General features: G+C 38.4%; 1 protein-coding gene across 12 annotated transcripts in view; it reads right to left on the reverse strand.

Annotated features, from left to right (window-relative positions):
* The window catches only part of SOX6 (SRY-box transcription factor 6), a 370949-nt gene that overhangs the window by 131627 nt on the left and 223995 nt on the right, over nt 1-15327 (reverse strand). For all 12 annotated transcript variants that reach the window (XM_051620577.1, XM_051620574.1, XM_051620578.1 and 9 more), the window contains one exon: nt 13297-13365. In XM_051620577.1, coding sequence (XP_051476537.1) covers nt 13297-13365 — 69 coding nt within the window. The remainder of the gene's footprint in view (nt 1-13296; nt 13366-15327) is intronic.

Here is a 15327-nt window from a genome sequence, read left to right on the forward strand (position 1 = left end):
TCACTTCAAATTTCTGTCTATGCAACAATTAAAAGCACCTGACAGAATCATGACCTCAATACAAGGTGCTTTACAAATATGAAGACGTAGCCTCTTGTCCTGAATGATCTGACAGTCAGAAGAAACAATTGTAATAATAGCATCATAGAGTAATCAGGGTTGGAAGGGACCTCTGAAGATCATCTAGTCCAACCCCTCTGCTAGAGCAGGATAACCTACAGTATATCACACAGGAATATGTCTAGACAGGTTTTGAAAGTCTCCAGAGAAGGAGACTCCATGTCTCTGGGCAGTCTGTTCCAGGGCTCTTACTCTCACAGTAGAGATTTTTTTCCTTATGTTTAACTTGAACCTCCTATGCCGCAGCTTGTGCCCACTGCCCCTTGTCATTGGACACTGCGAAAAGAGAGTGGACCCGTCCTCCTGACACCCCCTTTAGATATTTACAAGCATTTACGAGATCTCCCCTTAGTCTCCTCTTCTCCAGGCTGAACAAATCCAGCTCTCTCAGCCTTTCCTCATAGGGCAGATGCTCCATTCCTCTAAACATCTTTGTGGCCCTGCACTGGACTCTTTCCAGTAGTTCCTTATCCTTTTTGAACTGGGGAGCCCAGAAATGAAGGCACTATCCCATATGCGGCCTCATCAGGGCAGAAGAGAGGGGCAAGTAACCTCCCTTGACCTAGTTAAAGGAACCTAATAGTAGTTCATCCTAGTTAAAAATAGCAACCACAGTTTAAAAATGTACAACCTGAGACTACACTCCAAAGCTACAATTCAATGTATGTTATAGCCAAGATATTTAAAAATAATTAGCTTATAAGAAAAAATTCCTGTAAAGAAATCACAGTATTTTACCATGCCCCTGCAAACTTAAAAGTGGCAGAAGAGCAATAAACAACCCATTACTTAGGAAGTAAAAGCTTCACTATGCAATGCACATATCTATATTGTTCAACTTGATAGGGATCTACAGCTTCCTCTCCACCATATATACATAAAATGTATTTCTAAACCATTAACTGAGCAGAAATTTCAAAGGCAAGACCCCGGGTCTGCTATGCAGTTGTAGCAGCCAGAAATGATTCTGTAAGTAGGAGAAGGTGAAAAGTAAGCCCTTATCAGCAAAAATTAGTTTGCCATAAAAGTAGTTGTCATTCTGAAAAGAGTCTGACTAAATCTGATCAGTGTGAATAAGGACTGGGTCCAAATTAAAATTCCTGGTGCAAAAGTCACACACAAAAAAAGGAAAGACTTTCATTTCAGCAGAATTTGGTTCATTCCTCAATACCTGTATTGGATTTACCTGATTAAAAGAATATCTATTTCTAGAGTAGCATTAGCCAGGCTGGGTTTTTTTTTCCCTTGAGCAAAAACGATCAGAAATTCTGAGCCACTTTATCCACCTACTCTTTACAGATCAAAATGCAAAACGTTGCTGTGAAAACAAGGGAGAATATGCAAAGGTGTTATATGCTATGTATGCCACTGACATAATACTTTAATAGGATATGCTGTAATTTCCTGCAATTAATATCTTAGCAGAGCTATAAAGGCTTTTTTCCAAAATTATACCATTGCGTTTACAACACTAAAATTAAGGTTGTGTCAACCTTTCCATTATAAGCCCCCTTTTTTCAGAGGTTTATAACTTGGCCATAAAAATATATTCTGGCCTAAAACGAGGCATTCAGGATCTCCATTTTGCTGCATCCATTTTGATTAAATAAAAAACATTATTTAATGGCTTTTTCACATAAGTCTTTTGAACGCCCTACAAAATGTGCAAGGGACAGTGAAGAAATCTAGGCATTCCTCAAACAAAAAAAATGATTTCTCTTCACAGTAAGCCACAGTTCAAAGGATGTTTCACAGCCTTGGAAGTTATTCCATATCTGTAAGGAAAGGACATGGATTTGGGAAGCTATAGTCTTCCTCAGTGAGAGTATTCTCTCCACTTGCCTCTTTCTGTATGACAATGGCTTTATGTGGTCAGCAGCTTGACTACATGGGGGACTCAAGCCAGCAGAAATAGTTTTCATTGAGGCTGAAGTGGATTCACTCTGGTTAAAAGCTCCATCGACATAAATTAAGACAAGTGATAAGGTGTCAGAAAGTCATGGTAGAAAAGATGATCAAGATGTCAGAGAACCATGCTATGAATCCTGAAACCACTGATTTCAGGTCTGCCAAATTTTACATAAGAACCGGATTAAGTCACTTATGAAACTTAACTTAGGTGCTTAAATTAGGAACCTCATCTAATCAACAGAAGGTAATTCACAGCACCTGGACTGCTTTATATATGGAGCCAAAAGTCCTAATTCAGTCACCCAAATAAGATATCTAAAATTAGATGCCCCCAAATATCTATATGCTTTTTATTCTGCCTCAAAAGGGTTTGGTGATGATAATACTCTTCAGCTTATGAGACACTCAGATATGCAGTTACAGAGGAGATGAGCATACTGAATATATACCACCAATAAAATTCAATGAGATGGAAAAGGCAAAACTAGAAATGTGATAGTAGAGTTCTTCATATAAATCACTCCTTGTCGGAGCAAAAAACAAGTGCCATACCTTCTCCTCTGAGAAAAGTTTGTTTCTATATTTATGTTATATGATTGCTTCTTCAAATAAGGACTCTCAGTCTCTGCTTAGGCTATTATATATACATTGCATTATCAACTTGATTTTGTTAGCTGTAGTAAGTACCCAAACCCATTTATCTACCTGAACTAGATTTTAAACTAACTATATGTTCCTGCAACTGGTTAATCTCTCATTTACAGAATAAAAATTACTAATACATTACTTTAAAATGAAGTCCCCTAACTCAGAACTGCCCTTCTATACTGCAAGGCAGTCATGTGTCCCAAGCTGGATTTCACACTTCACCATCAACTGGGAATGTCTTTGCTTTTATTATTTGGTGTTACAATTTTAATGTTTTCTTAACATACTGTCATTTTGGGTGGGTAAATAAGATTAATTCAGCATTTCATAATGCACCATTGTATACTGTTTACCTCATTTATTTTCTTTTTATTGAATGATTACAAAATTCAATTTAAAATTAGTAATATTTTGTGGGAGTTACTGCATGTGAATTAAGTGTGGTGATGTCAGTGCATCCCTCTGGAATTTAAAAGATATTTCACTGTGTTATATCATGTGCCACACAGTATATCAATTTTTATTTCCCATCCCTCAAGTATGGAATGCACACTGTGTAACTTCTTAGGTTCTCAATATAGACGTAATTTACTAAAGCTGTGCAAATGCCCAACTTGTTGAAGATGATTTACACAAGATTTACATGAAAGTCTAGTTCTTTCAAACAAGCAAAAGTGTTGCATACAACACAAGACACTACATTATCTAAGTATTTGGGGGAGGGAGTTCTAATGTAACAAACAAAAGGAAATAGGGTGAAAACTGCAGTCATAAACCAGGTTTTCCTTATTTTTACAACAACTTTAAAATGAGATAGGCAAATTCCAGGCAAGGCCATTCACCCTTCCTGGAGAACTATGCTTTGAGATTTTTGCAAGTGTCTGGATTAGCTGCTTGCATAAGACAACGAACGTTAAAAAAATTAATTCACTTTACTTTTACATTTGTGTCATTAAATATATCCCAAATGTTAAACACAATCTGGTTTGCTCATTTACTCGTTTGCATATACTTCTACTTTCTTTATGTGAATTCCTAAGTCCTGAATGCATTCAGAGACCAATGCACTTAGTTCCTCCTTGCTGTCATGACATTAAATACATTTAAAATAAGGGGGTTTTATGCTCAAATTGATTCAGTAATACACTTAAATTCTGGAGCATTCCCAAAATTACAACTAAAACACATTTTGATTCTTTAGGTCAGGATTTAGTCTATCTGGCAAATTCAAGATTTTACTTTGAGATTTGAAAAAGTACTTCCCAATTTATTTGCTAAATGCTTTTCACCTTTTTGCATGGGGCTGTTCTTTATCATTCTCCTCCAAATATCTACTTCTGCAGATACACAGAAATTTTGACCTCTGATATCATCACATTCCAGTCTTGCCTGTGTATCTGAGTATCTCCATAAATCAAGTCATTTCAATACTAACATTTACTAACTATTTTCTTTATTCACTGTCTCCTGATGAACATGTCAAATAGCGTGTTTTTATTTTTTTACTAAAAAGAAAAAAAAAAAGTAATGAAAATCCTGATTCTTTTCCCTCTTCACAATCACATGGTTGTCAATCACAAAAATCATCATTGAAAAAGTAACTAATTAGAAATGAAAGGCCAGTATCTTAAGCAGTTTCTGGCAGTCCTGGGATATGTTTCAATGTAACACTGATGTAAGACCTGAAAAAGAGCTGGTGTGCCGAAAAGGTTGCCTGTTTTTTCCAACAGCATGTATTTGTCTAATAAAACAAATTACATCCCCTAAAACGCCTTCCTCATTTATGTCTTTGCTATTCCAACCACAATACTAATATAGCAATTCCTTCCTCATATGAGGTGCTCAATTCCACGAAGCCTGCTCATGTGAGTAACATTTAGATACACAAGTCATCAAATAGTGGCAATGTAAGTATTACTCAAGACTTCTGAGGATCAGCCATGTTGTCAGCCTGCCGGCTGGATCAATTTCTGCTCCCACTTATCCATTTTAGTTTGTGCACATGCCACTTTAGGAAGGAAACTTGGTTTTCTGCGCTTGAGCAAATACTGCATAATTATTGCCTCATTCAAAATATTGCAATATTGCAAATATTACATTATGCACACTGACAGAGGGGGTGATGGAGACCCCTACTACCAGAGGAATAGCCCCAGAGGTTTCAGAGGGGCATAATCTCTGCCAGACTCTTTGAAAGCTAGACCAGGGTGTCTGGAATAGCAAGCACTGAGGCTGCCACAGCACGTCGCTCCACAATGGGCTGGAACTAGCAGACCACCAGCTGAGAGTGACCCCTGGGCAGTGCAGGTGGGGAGCAAATATTTGCTTGATCCTCTGCTGTTATTCAGGAGCTGGTTTTAATGTGCCCCTAAATTAAGAGGGCTCGAATCTGGCACCTTTCTGTAAGCAAAGGATGTAGAGTAGGTGTTTAGGCTCAGTAGAATCAATGACATTTTAGCTCCTGGCTTTGGCACAGCCATGGCTGAGAACAAGCCCTGAAGCCACTGGCGACTTCGCAACATGGCACACCCAGAGCGAATGAAGCAGCAGTACTTGGGGACTGTGGATGCCTGTGCCTTCATTTCCAATTTTAAAACAGGCGTGGGAGAGGGAAAGTGGGAGGGCAGCTACTATCGTTTTCTGCACCAACATGAGCCTGAGAAACAATGACATTTACTTTGGTTTAACTAATTTCCACACATCAGATCATGTTCAGCACCCGTGTGCCAAAGTCCTATTCTTCAAGTCTGTTGAAATATCACTTTCTGAAACATGTGTGCTAACATTTGGCCAACACCACCACAAGATCATTTTATTAACTTGTAGCTCATTTCATAGACTGCTGCTCATGTTGCTAACATATGCTATTCTACCATTTACTGCTCTATAATTAGAGAAGTCATATGAAAGCGATACACAAGGCTTAATTTTTGCATTAAATACAATTTGTTTAGATTCGAGTAGGCGAAATAAAGATATTAGAAAGAAAAAAAAAGTATATAGTGAATTAGAAAAATACAAGAAAGCTGATTTAACTCTTAGAAGGTCACAGTAAAAAAATTTAAGAGCCCACTCCCCCACCTCAAGACTGCATACGGTTTTAAAGATTGTGCTAAAAGTCAAATCCAGAACTACTTTCTGCTTTGCCAGGATAAATCTCATTTCCAGTGGCTGAGGGCCTCAGGGAAAGAGCAGCTAGCAGGATCCTTGGAAAGTGAGGACCAAGGGGCAAGACTAGAAGCTTAGGAATAGCCCAGGAGGGATGAACCTTTAGGACAGTATGTCTTTTTGCTTAGGCCACTATCATGGTGTTATACCAAAGCATTTTTAGTATGGAAGAGATTGAATAAAGGATAAAGAGCATCACCAGAATATTTATTAAAGCATGGGCTTCTTGGAGAAGGTAAGGATCCCACATTACTTCTCTTCCCACACAGCTGACAGAAAACTCCAAGCTTGCCAGCCACAAAGATGGCTTTTGTTGGCAAAAGTTAACCTGTAATAGACCTTTTGCTTTGGTAATTATCAAATAAGAACTTTAGAATTCATTAATAAGCCACTATGCAGTAATAAATAAAATATAACACATTTTACTTCAATGTTTAGCATATTTGTCTTTCTTCAACTGAATCAGTTTCCATTCTCACTAAGCAAGTTAAGAGCTGGACAGTGATGCCACCCCTATAGCAGAGCCCTTCAAGTTTGAATCGATAATTTAGCAGCAGCTAGAAGTTACAAGCATACAACAGCATTTCTCTCTTCCATGTGCACACAACTGCATTGCAGAAGGGATTTAGACAGAGATGTTTTTAATACTGAACTGTTTTAAAAAACAAATCAAAACAAAATAAAAAAAGAAGAAGAAAGATACCAATGACAGCTGGGAACCTATTAATAAGCAAATGTGAATTTAAGGGAAATGTATCCTTTCTACTGTAAATTAATAAACTGCAGCTACAGTTTATTAAGTCACCACAATAATTTACATTTTCTACTACCATAATCTTGACTGCTCATAAATTACAGTAGTTTCACCTATTCTTTAATCCAGAAACATCATTATTAAAATGTTTGATGCAGGCTACAGTGCATCTATCATTACTTGTAAAAGTTAATTAGATTAGATAAAAGAAATAATTAGATTTGCATTTTTATCCTGGTTTTAAACTTCCAAAGAAGATCACAACAGTGTGCCTCTGGGCAATTAAAAACAGCATACAGCAGTGAAATATAAAGGCAAAAAAGGTCTGTTTTTTCCTGGTTAATTCATGATTGAAGATACAATTACAAATATTTTAAGGGTTTGATGAAGCTGGGGGCTATTCCTAGACTTCTAAGCTTTGTTTATAACTCTTGCTCTCTTTCAAGGGAGTATCTGATCCACATAACATGCCAACAGAAGTATCAAATTGCTTTCAATGGCTTTATTTGGTCCTGTTCAGAGCTTGTTGGAAGGGGATCAGTTTCATGATCAATAACCAACAGAAAAGAAAAGAAAAAAAGGTGGGGGAGAATATTCCCTAGTGCCAGAACCACAGCATTGCAATTGCTTTTTGCTCATCAATGCTAAATTCAGTTTACAAAGAGAAACAATCTAAGAGAGCATAACTGGACTGACAATAACTAGATTCCAGCTTGTGCATTTTCAGCAAGCTTACTGCAAGGAGCATTAGCTTGTCTCCAAAAGGCAATAAATGAAAGGTTTGGCTCTTAAAATTGGAGGTCAGTTACACACTCAATGATGAAGGGTATCTTTAAATCTATTTCTACTATTATTATCCTGGCAAAAAATTAATTAACCAGGTCAGGGAGGCCATGAAGGCTAATATGGAATGTAATTATTCCTGATCTTTAGACATGTACTTCACATAAAGAGATAGTCCTTATTCAGCTCACCAGGTACCTGAATTGTCAGTAGTTAATCATGGATAAAAAGAGAGACTCATTGGTTCAACCTTTTCAGTTTTAAGTATGATTCAAACGATTCCTATTCAAGGAATAGGACAGCTTAAATAGTTGTAATTTCTATGTCACTGTTCTTTTGTTTGTTTACTATCACAGTAATCATGTTCACTCTTTTTGACTGAAAATGAAAATGCAAGAACATTAGTGTGAAATTACAACAGCATGAATGTATAGATTAAAACTAGGGAAAAAAACTGCACACACAAAAAACCCAACAACAACAACAAAACACAAAACAGTATAAGAATAATTTCTAGTGGCTGAATTAAAACAATATTTATGAAAGCAGAGGAAGCCAGTTTTTCTATGTGATGGAAATCATACAGAAAAGAAAAAGCTCTGCAATGACATTGAATGAAGTATAGAGGAATAAGGTGAAGGAAAAGTGATGAAAGCAGTTTGGACCACACTCATTTGTGTTACCCACTGCAAGTTTTCCAGAATAGCACAACAACCAGTGCCTCTTTTAAAGATTTCAGCCATAATTAAGACTTTCTCTAATGAAGCCTGTCCACTAGAGGAGGGAAGCCCTCAAACTTTTGTCCCTTAAATCCTCCCTCATGTAGGGAAGTCCTGGATCAGCATGCTCCAAACATCAGTGGGAGCCAGCTCCTTCCTCAGCTGGACTTGTTGGTGTCAGAGGCAGTCCAAAATCCTCAGTCTGAAGGGACTGCATTCTGGCAGCAAGGCACCAAATTCACAGGGGTTTCAGGCCCTCAAGTAGTTCTCAAGGTTGGAACTGTTCCAGAGATGCAAGCTTTCCCTTCTTCCAATGTAGTCTTATCTTCATGCTGTATCTCCAAATTCCTCCTTTTAACAGCTGTTCTGGTTTGGTGGGGTTTTTGGTAGTGGGGGAAAGGCCACAGGAGTGGCTCCGGTAAGAATCTGAGAAGCTCACCCTGCCGCAAAGCCCAGCCAAAGAGCCATTAGAGGGACAAGATGCACCTCAGTGATTAACATACAAAAGAACAGCTATAACACCTGAGCAGAGAGGCACCTGAGGGAGAAGAGCTGTGCTGGGGAAGGAGAGCAGTGCTGGTGGTTGGTGAGGAAGAAGGGGAAGAAGGAGCAGAAGTTTCCCTGCAACCCATGGCAGGATGGCAGCTGTCCCCCTGCACTTGTGAAGGAACGTGGTGGAACATTCCCTGAAGGTGCCAGGAGGGGTGAACTTGGCCAGTGGACTTGGATTTTGTGGCCAGTGGATTTGCTGCCAAGTGGACTCTGATTATGCAGCTGTGAAAGACCCCGGCTCCAGGGGAGTTTGTTCTTGAAGCATCCGTGACTCTGTGGGAAGCCCAGGCTGGAGCAGCTCCGGACCTCATAGGAAGGACTCATGAAGGAGAGGTTGGTGGAGGACTCTTTCCCATTGGAGGGACCCCGTGGGGAAGCAGGGCAAGACTGTAAGGAAACCTTCCTGAGGAGGAAGGAGCAGCAGGAACCACCAGCCTGTGAACTGACTCTAAACCCCATCCCCTGTCCCCCTGTGCCGCTGGGGGGAAGGAGGGAGAGAAACCGGGAACAAAGTGATTTGGGCCCAGGAAGAAAGGAGGGGTGGGGTAACATATGTAAGCCCTGATCTTTGTGTTGTCTGTGTCCTGTGTGTGTTTGATTAGTGTGAAATTAAATTATTTTTTTTTCCCCCAAGTTGAATCTGTTTTGCCCGGGACCTTAATCAGTGAAGAACCCTCTTTGTTCTTTGTCTCAACCCATGAGCTTTGTCCTTCTCATCCCAGAGTGTGTGTGTGTGGGGGGGGGGGGGGGGGAGGAGTTGAGTGAGCGGCCATGGAACTGTTCCTTTATTGTCGTGTTGTCTCAAACCAAGACATTACTGGCAAGCCAGGCAGGAGAGAGACAAGGGTCCACGACAACAGCTTTTTCAGTTATCCATAAAGGTTTTTCATTTCACAGCAAAGACTATGAGATGTCCTTGAAATAGTTTAATTTTGTCCCTTCTACTTTAAGAATAAATGCTTTTTATTTTATTTTTTTTTAAAAGCCCTTTAAAAAAATCTGAATCAACTTGGATGGTGATCTGTGAGCTCTTACTTGCCCTACAGTATTTTCTCACAACCTTATTTCAACTAAAAGCAATTAAGAACTTAATTTGGCATACAAGATTTCCTCCCATTTCTACAGACTCCTCTGTAGAAGAGTGTTTATAAGCATTATGAACATTTGAGCTGAAAAGTAATAATGCACTGCATTTATTTGAAACTTTTCATTTAAGATTCTCAAAATGTTGCATTTAAACTGAGGAACAGGAAACAATTTGCCAAATTTCAGGTAATCAAAGACAGAACTGAGAACAACTCCAGATTCCCACTCTCTTCCTCCAACAGACAAAACTGCTTTCCCCAACATGGACACCCAGACAAGTAACATGAGGTGACTCTGCAGAACCTTTAATGACCTCAGTACTCCTGAAACACCCATGTTGTTTTCATACGCTAAGCCTTGCTAATGTCCTCCTTGCTTATAGATTGTTGACAAGGTTTTGGAGTAAGGCACTTCAGTAAATGGTTTAAAAGCAACAAAAAACCCCACAAAACTAAATGAAATAAGGTTTTGGAAAAAATTATATAAATGAACAATATACACAATAATGTAAGTAATATCAAATAACAAAAATTATTGGTAAATTAAGCGAGGAAGTATCCAGGAACAGATATATTCAATATGGATTATTTCCACTTTCACATGCAGTTGACAGAAATCTTGTAATCCCCATCTAAGCCATTTCTAATTGTTTAAATGATTACATAAACTGAATGCACTTACAGAAATTATTGTTTAAGAACTAACACTATACCTCAGAAGATGACAGTGGTACACTGTGTATGCCTCTTGTGATGAAAACATTGCATCAGCAATGCCCCACTCCTGCATCCTGGAGAACACACTGTACTTATTTCAAGTAGCTGTGCCATGAATAGGCCCATGCCCAGATGGAACTGGCACCTGTGCTACTTATATTTTGTAATCTTTTCAAAAGGGGAGTGGCAGAAAAGAGCATAATTGTTTTTCCATGCATACAAACTGTAGATAAAACTCCACAACATTTTATAGAAGTAATCGCTGTTTCCTGAAAAGGGTTGCTCAAGTGTGTCCTTAAACAAATGCACCTTCTGAATAAAATCAAGTAAGTTATTTGGGATGTATTTCCGAATTCTACCAAGCCCAAAAACTAAATGGAAAATGTAACATTTTTTTAGGAAAAAAAGTTTCCCCTTAAGCCCCGGAGTGTGATTCACCTCATCTCACTTCAGATCCCTACATTCTAGGCATCAGCATCTGTATTCTTTATAGTTAATGGAGAGAGAAGGAGTCATTTAAGGGAACAATCCATCTGACGTTTTAAATGTCTACTTTAGGACAAGATGAATTGCATCCTAAAAACTACTCACTCTGCTTCTCTCTCTTCACTGTAAAACAATCTGGATAATTAATTGAGACAGAGTCTACGTTGCAGTTATCTACATCTGATACGATGAATTCCGCCCTCCCATCAGTGTGACCTCAGTATCGGTACTGAGGTTTCCTGGGAAGGTGCTGGGAGGGGACCTGGGAGAACCGGCACAACACTCTATGTCTTACCTGCCTCCTGGTTTACTTCCATCCCACCTATAGCCCTCAGGGAGCTACAGGTCTCAACAAACTTCAACACTTGTAATCAAAATAGCAACAAACCTATTATGAACTGCAGAGGTGACTTAGCAAATAACTCCCGAGCAACTCCTGCCTAGCAAACCTGCCACAGAATTAATAAAAAACAAATAAACAAAGAAGAACCACTTGGCTCACAAGCAAATAGACTATGTAAGCTGGTTTTTAACCTATGAAATAATCTCCTAATAAACTTTTTTCAGTAATCTCCTCATAAGATCAATGTATGTTTGAGATGGCATCTGCCCAACATGCCTAATGCTTCTTACTGGAGTCTACAATGTTCCTTGGGCAATGAGATGCCCACTACCCATCTGGCTAGCAAGCTGGGAGAGGAAACAATCCTCACTGCCTCAAATAAATTAATGAGATTCATGCAAGTATAAGGATAAATAAAGAGGCCGGACTACTGAGAATAAGAGTAACTTACATTGGCAAGAATTTTGAAACAAATACAGAGAAAGATCACCAAGAAATAATTTTGCTCACATGACCAGAACAATCATTGCAAATACATCTAGGAAAGGATGGAAAAGAAAACTTGTGGCAGGTTCAGCACTACGCAAGACAAAAGTTGTGAGTGAACAAGAAAATCAAGCTGCAACTTATTCTAAACTAACCTAAGACCATCTTTCCTCAGTCAGCTGCTACTTCAGAAAAGCAAAGCTACTGGAAAGTCGTGAGTGAACTGAAACAAAAGATTGCCTTAAAATTTTTACTACGGAGCAGGATACTTCCCAGCAAAACATACCCACATTCTTCACACAGGAACAAATATTACCTGGTTATGATTCCTCTTTCTCTGTCCTAATTTTTAAAGCCATTTAAAAATTAGAAATTTCTCATGCAAATAACTGTTCTGTTTAGCAGACTCAGCTACGCTTCAGTAAGGATTATTTTTTTTTATGATTCCTCATTCTCTGAAGCCAGACTTGCAAATAGCACTTGGGAGAATATATTTTCCTTTCACTATTCTTACGTCTCTTCCACCCTTTATGTACAACTAGTATGAACATGCAGTCTGCCTATAGCAAATAGCAATAATGGTGCTTTAAAATTCAATTGTGTCTCTCACCCAGGTATCAACACATTCATATATTTTAATTTAACTCCCTAAAGTGTAACTGAAACTGCATTACAATATTTGCAAAAGCATTTACAAGTGTTCCTTGGGAATAAGGGAAGGGAAAACTTCAGTTTGGGCAACTAATAACATTATAATCCAGCTGATTAAGGAAAAAAACTGATAGTCCAAGCTTAAAAGAAATTATGGGCAGCACAATCATCTGCCAGAACAAACCAAAATACTTAAATCAAAGAACAGGCCCATGGAAATGCTTTCAAAGTGGGAAGCAGTGAAGTTAATAGTCATGTGTCAACACTCCCTCTGCTTATACATCACTCTGTACCTGCATGTATTTGAGCAAAATTAAACCAGGTTTTGAGTACAAGTACAGATAACTGAATACTTCCAGAATGCTCCCAGATCCATGAAGGTACATTTACTCCAAAGGTACATGGGATACATATACCTGTGGGTCTTTGTAAATCACCAGGGACTTTGTACTCTCTCTATGGCTATTATCCTATTCTATAGCTGTTTGCTTTACTTAATGAAATGGAAAACATTCTCCTAAACTTCTAATAAAACAAATTTTGTCTTAGTAAAATAAGGAACTCTGTTAACTGTGATTGAGACTCTGCTTTTACTTCTCACAATACAAGTCCAACTGATTGCAGATTTCAGAATTAAATTACAAGATTTAATAAATAGTTCATAACATTCAGAAGAAAATTCTGCTTATTAAAGAAAAGCTCTTTCCACCAAAAATATGTTTGGCAATAATTTTCTAGGACACAAAGACCCACCAAAAAGAGCATCTTTACTGAGACTTGTTAGTAAAGCATGTGGCTGCTTTATTTTAGATCCTCCCCTTTTCATAAATGGAATTTAAGTATAATCAGAAGAGAGCAATAAAACACACTGACCTGAATTTGCTGCTGCAGTAGATTGATTTTGTGCTGCTGTTGCAGAAGTTGCTGCTGTTGTCTTGCGATCTATTAGAAATAAAATTTCCATTAAATTAAAACAGTAATATTGAAACTTCAATATTATGAGTGAAAAACATCTTATTACTTATTCTTTATTATATTTTTACTATGCACAATTTTATTTTTTTTAATTAAGGATATTTTAGAGGTATCTGTATATGTGACGTAAACATTTTAAATTTAAATGCAACATAAAAATCTAGTTAGCCAGAAAGAAATATGTGTTTTAAGCACTGAGGCCTCAACTCTGCAAAACACAGAAGATGGGTTTAACTGTGTGCATGTGAATAATCTCATCACTATTCAACAAAGCATTTAAGCCTGTGGTGATCTTTGACTATGATGCATTACTGTTAGCTACAATGGGAATGAAACACATGCTTAAAATTAAGTGCTTTGCTGAATGGGGATGGGATTACTCAGGTGCTTAAGGTTAAACACACATTTTCCTGCTTTGCTGAACCGAAGCCATAGCTAGTATTTATAGATGTTTCACTGCTCAGCACAAGCTCCTAGGGCAAGCTTGTCTAACTTCAGTCACAATCAGTAGCACGTTACTTTTGTAAATCTCAATCTTCCTTGGAACTACTCAAGGAAGTAGGGTCTCATTCTGTGTAAAAGCAGCATCTGATGCTCAGTAACTTTTCCTCAACACAACCCCGTAAAATATATAGATATTCTTACCCTCATATGGTAGATTCAGTAAGGGATCTGGAGGGTAAAGATTGACTATATCCCTTCTCTAACATAAATGGAGAGAAGAGAGAAGCAAGTGTTCAGGGCAGAGGCTAACAAGAGAGAATCTGCCCCGGACACTCTCTGCTCCCCAATTCCCACAAACCAACCAAAACCAGCATGCAACAGCAGAAGGGAAATAGAATCCTGCCCCCAGACTGAAGAGCTGCTCCCTGCAATATGTAACATGGAGTGCAGCTACAGGGGAGAAGCTGCAAGGAGCAGGGGAAGAACTGGACTTCTGCTTTAGAAGGGTAACTGTGCAGCAGGCTGAAACCAGGAGATTTGTGTTTCCTGGAAGTCCTGGCCTCAGCACTTCTGCTACCTTCATTTCTTAGTTTCCCCTCCAATAAATATTTATCTAGGGCAGAGGAACTACATAATGGTGACAAAGGTAGCTTGGTCACTTGAAACTACTGTTCAGGTTTTGGCAAAAACCCTCCCAGTTTTCCTTGCCCACCATCTTCTGAGCACACTTACTCTCCGTTATAAACAGAGAAAGCTAAGTAAAACGGTTTTTTTTATTAAAAATACACAGAAATGTAGCAAGGTTGATTTGGAAATAATCCATCACATAGTTTTAGTGCAAACTGTTCAGATTAACTCATAAATAATCTGGAGTTACATATTAACAGTTTGTAATTGTGCACACCAGAGACCTAGTCTGTAATTTCCTTAATCTCTCACTTTGTCACCTGAAAATAACTATCATTTTTTTCACTGCTACAGTTAAAATTCAGTTTTGTATGAGAGACCAACAGAAAATCCATATGAATTTTAATTCTCAAGCATGGTCTTAAAGAGTCAAATTGATTTGTATGTGATTCTGGGGCTCAAACAAGGCCAAGTGCCACACAGAAAAGGAATCAAGCAGCTACCATAACCAATACACTGCTGCTTGTAACTCGGATCAAACACGCTTTATGAGCCTGCTGTTGAAATAATTCTGGACAAATCTCCCAGTAAAGAGTGAAGAAGGAGGCCTTAGACTGCTGGTGAAAAAGGTGGTTCAAACAGAGCTAGCAGCCTGTGGGCCCAGGCTGTGTAACCTAGGGGTAAACTCCTAGGACCTCAGGTCACCTATTGTAAGATCAGTGGTCAGCAGCAGTGTCTACGCTCAGAAAAGCACCTCTAAAAGTAAATGTGTTACAGACAATATTTTAAAACCAATATAGTGCCTGAATTACTGTTTTTAAGGAATAACACACTGATTGTGCTATTCCATCTTAGCAG

The sequence above is a fragment of the Apus apus genome, chromosome 5, assembly GCF_020740795.1.
Source record: "Apus apus isolate bApuApu2 chromosome 5, bApuApu2.pri.cur, whole genome shotgun sequence".
Lineage (NCBI taxonomy): Eukaryota > Metazoa > Chordata > Aves > Apodiformes > Apodidae > Apus > Apus apus.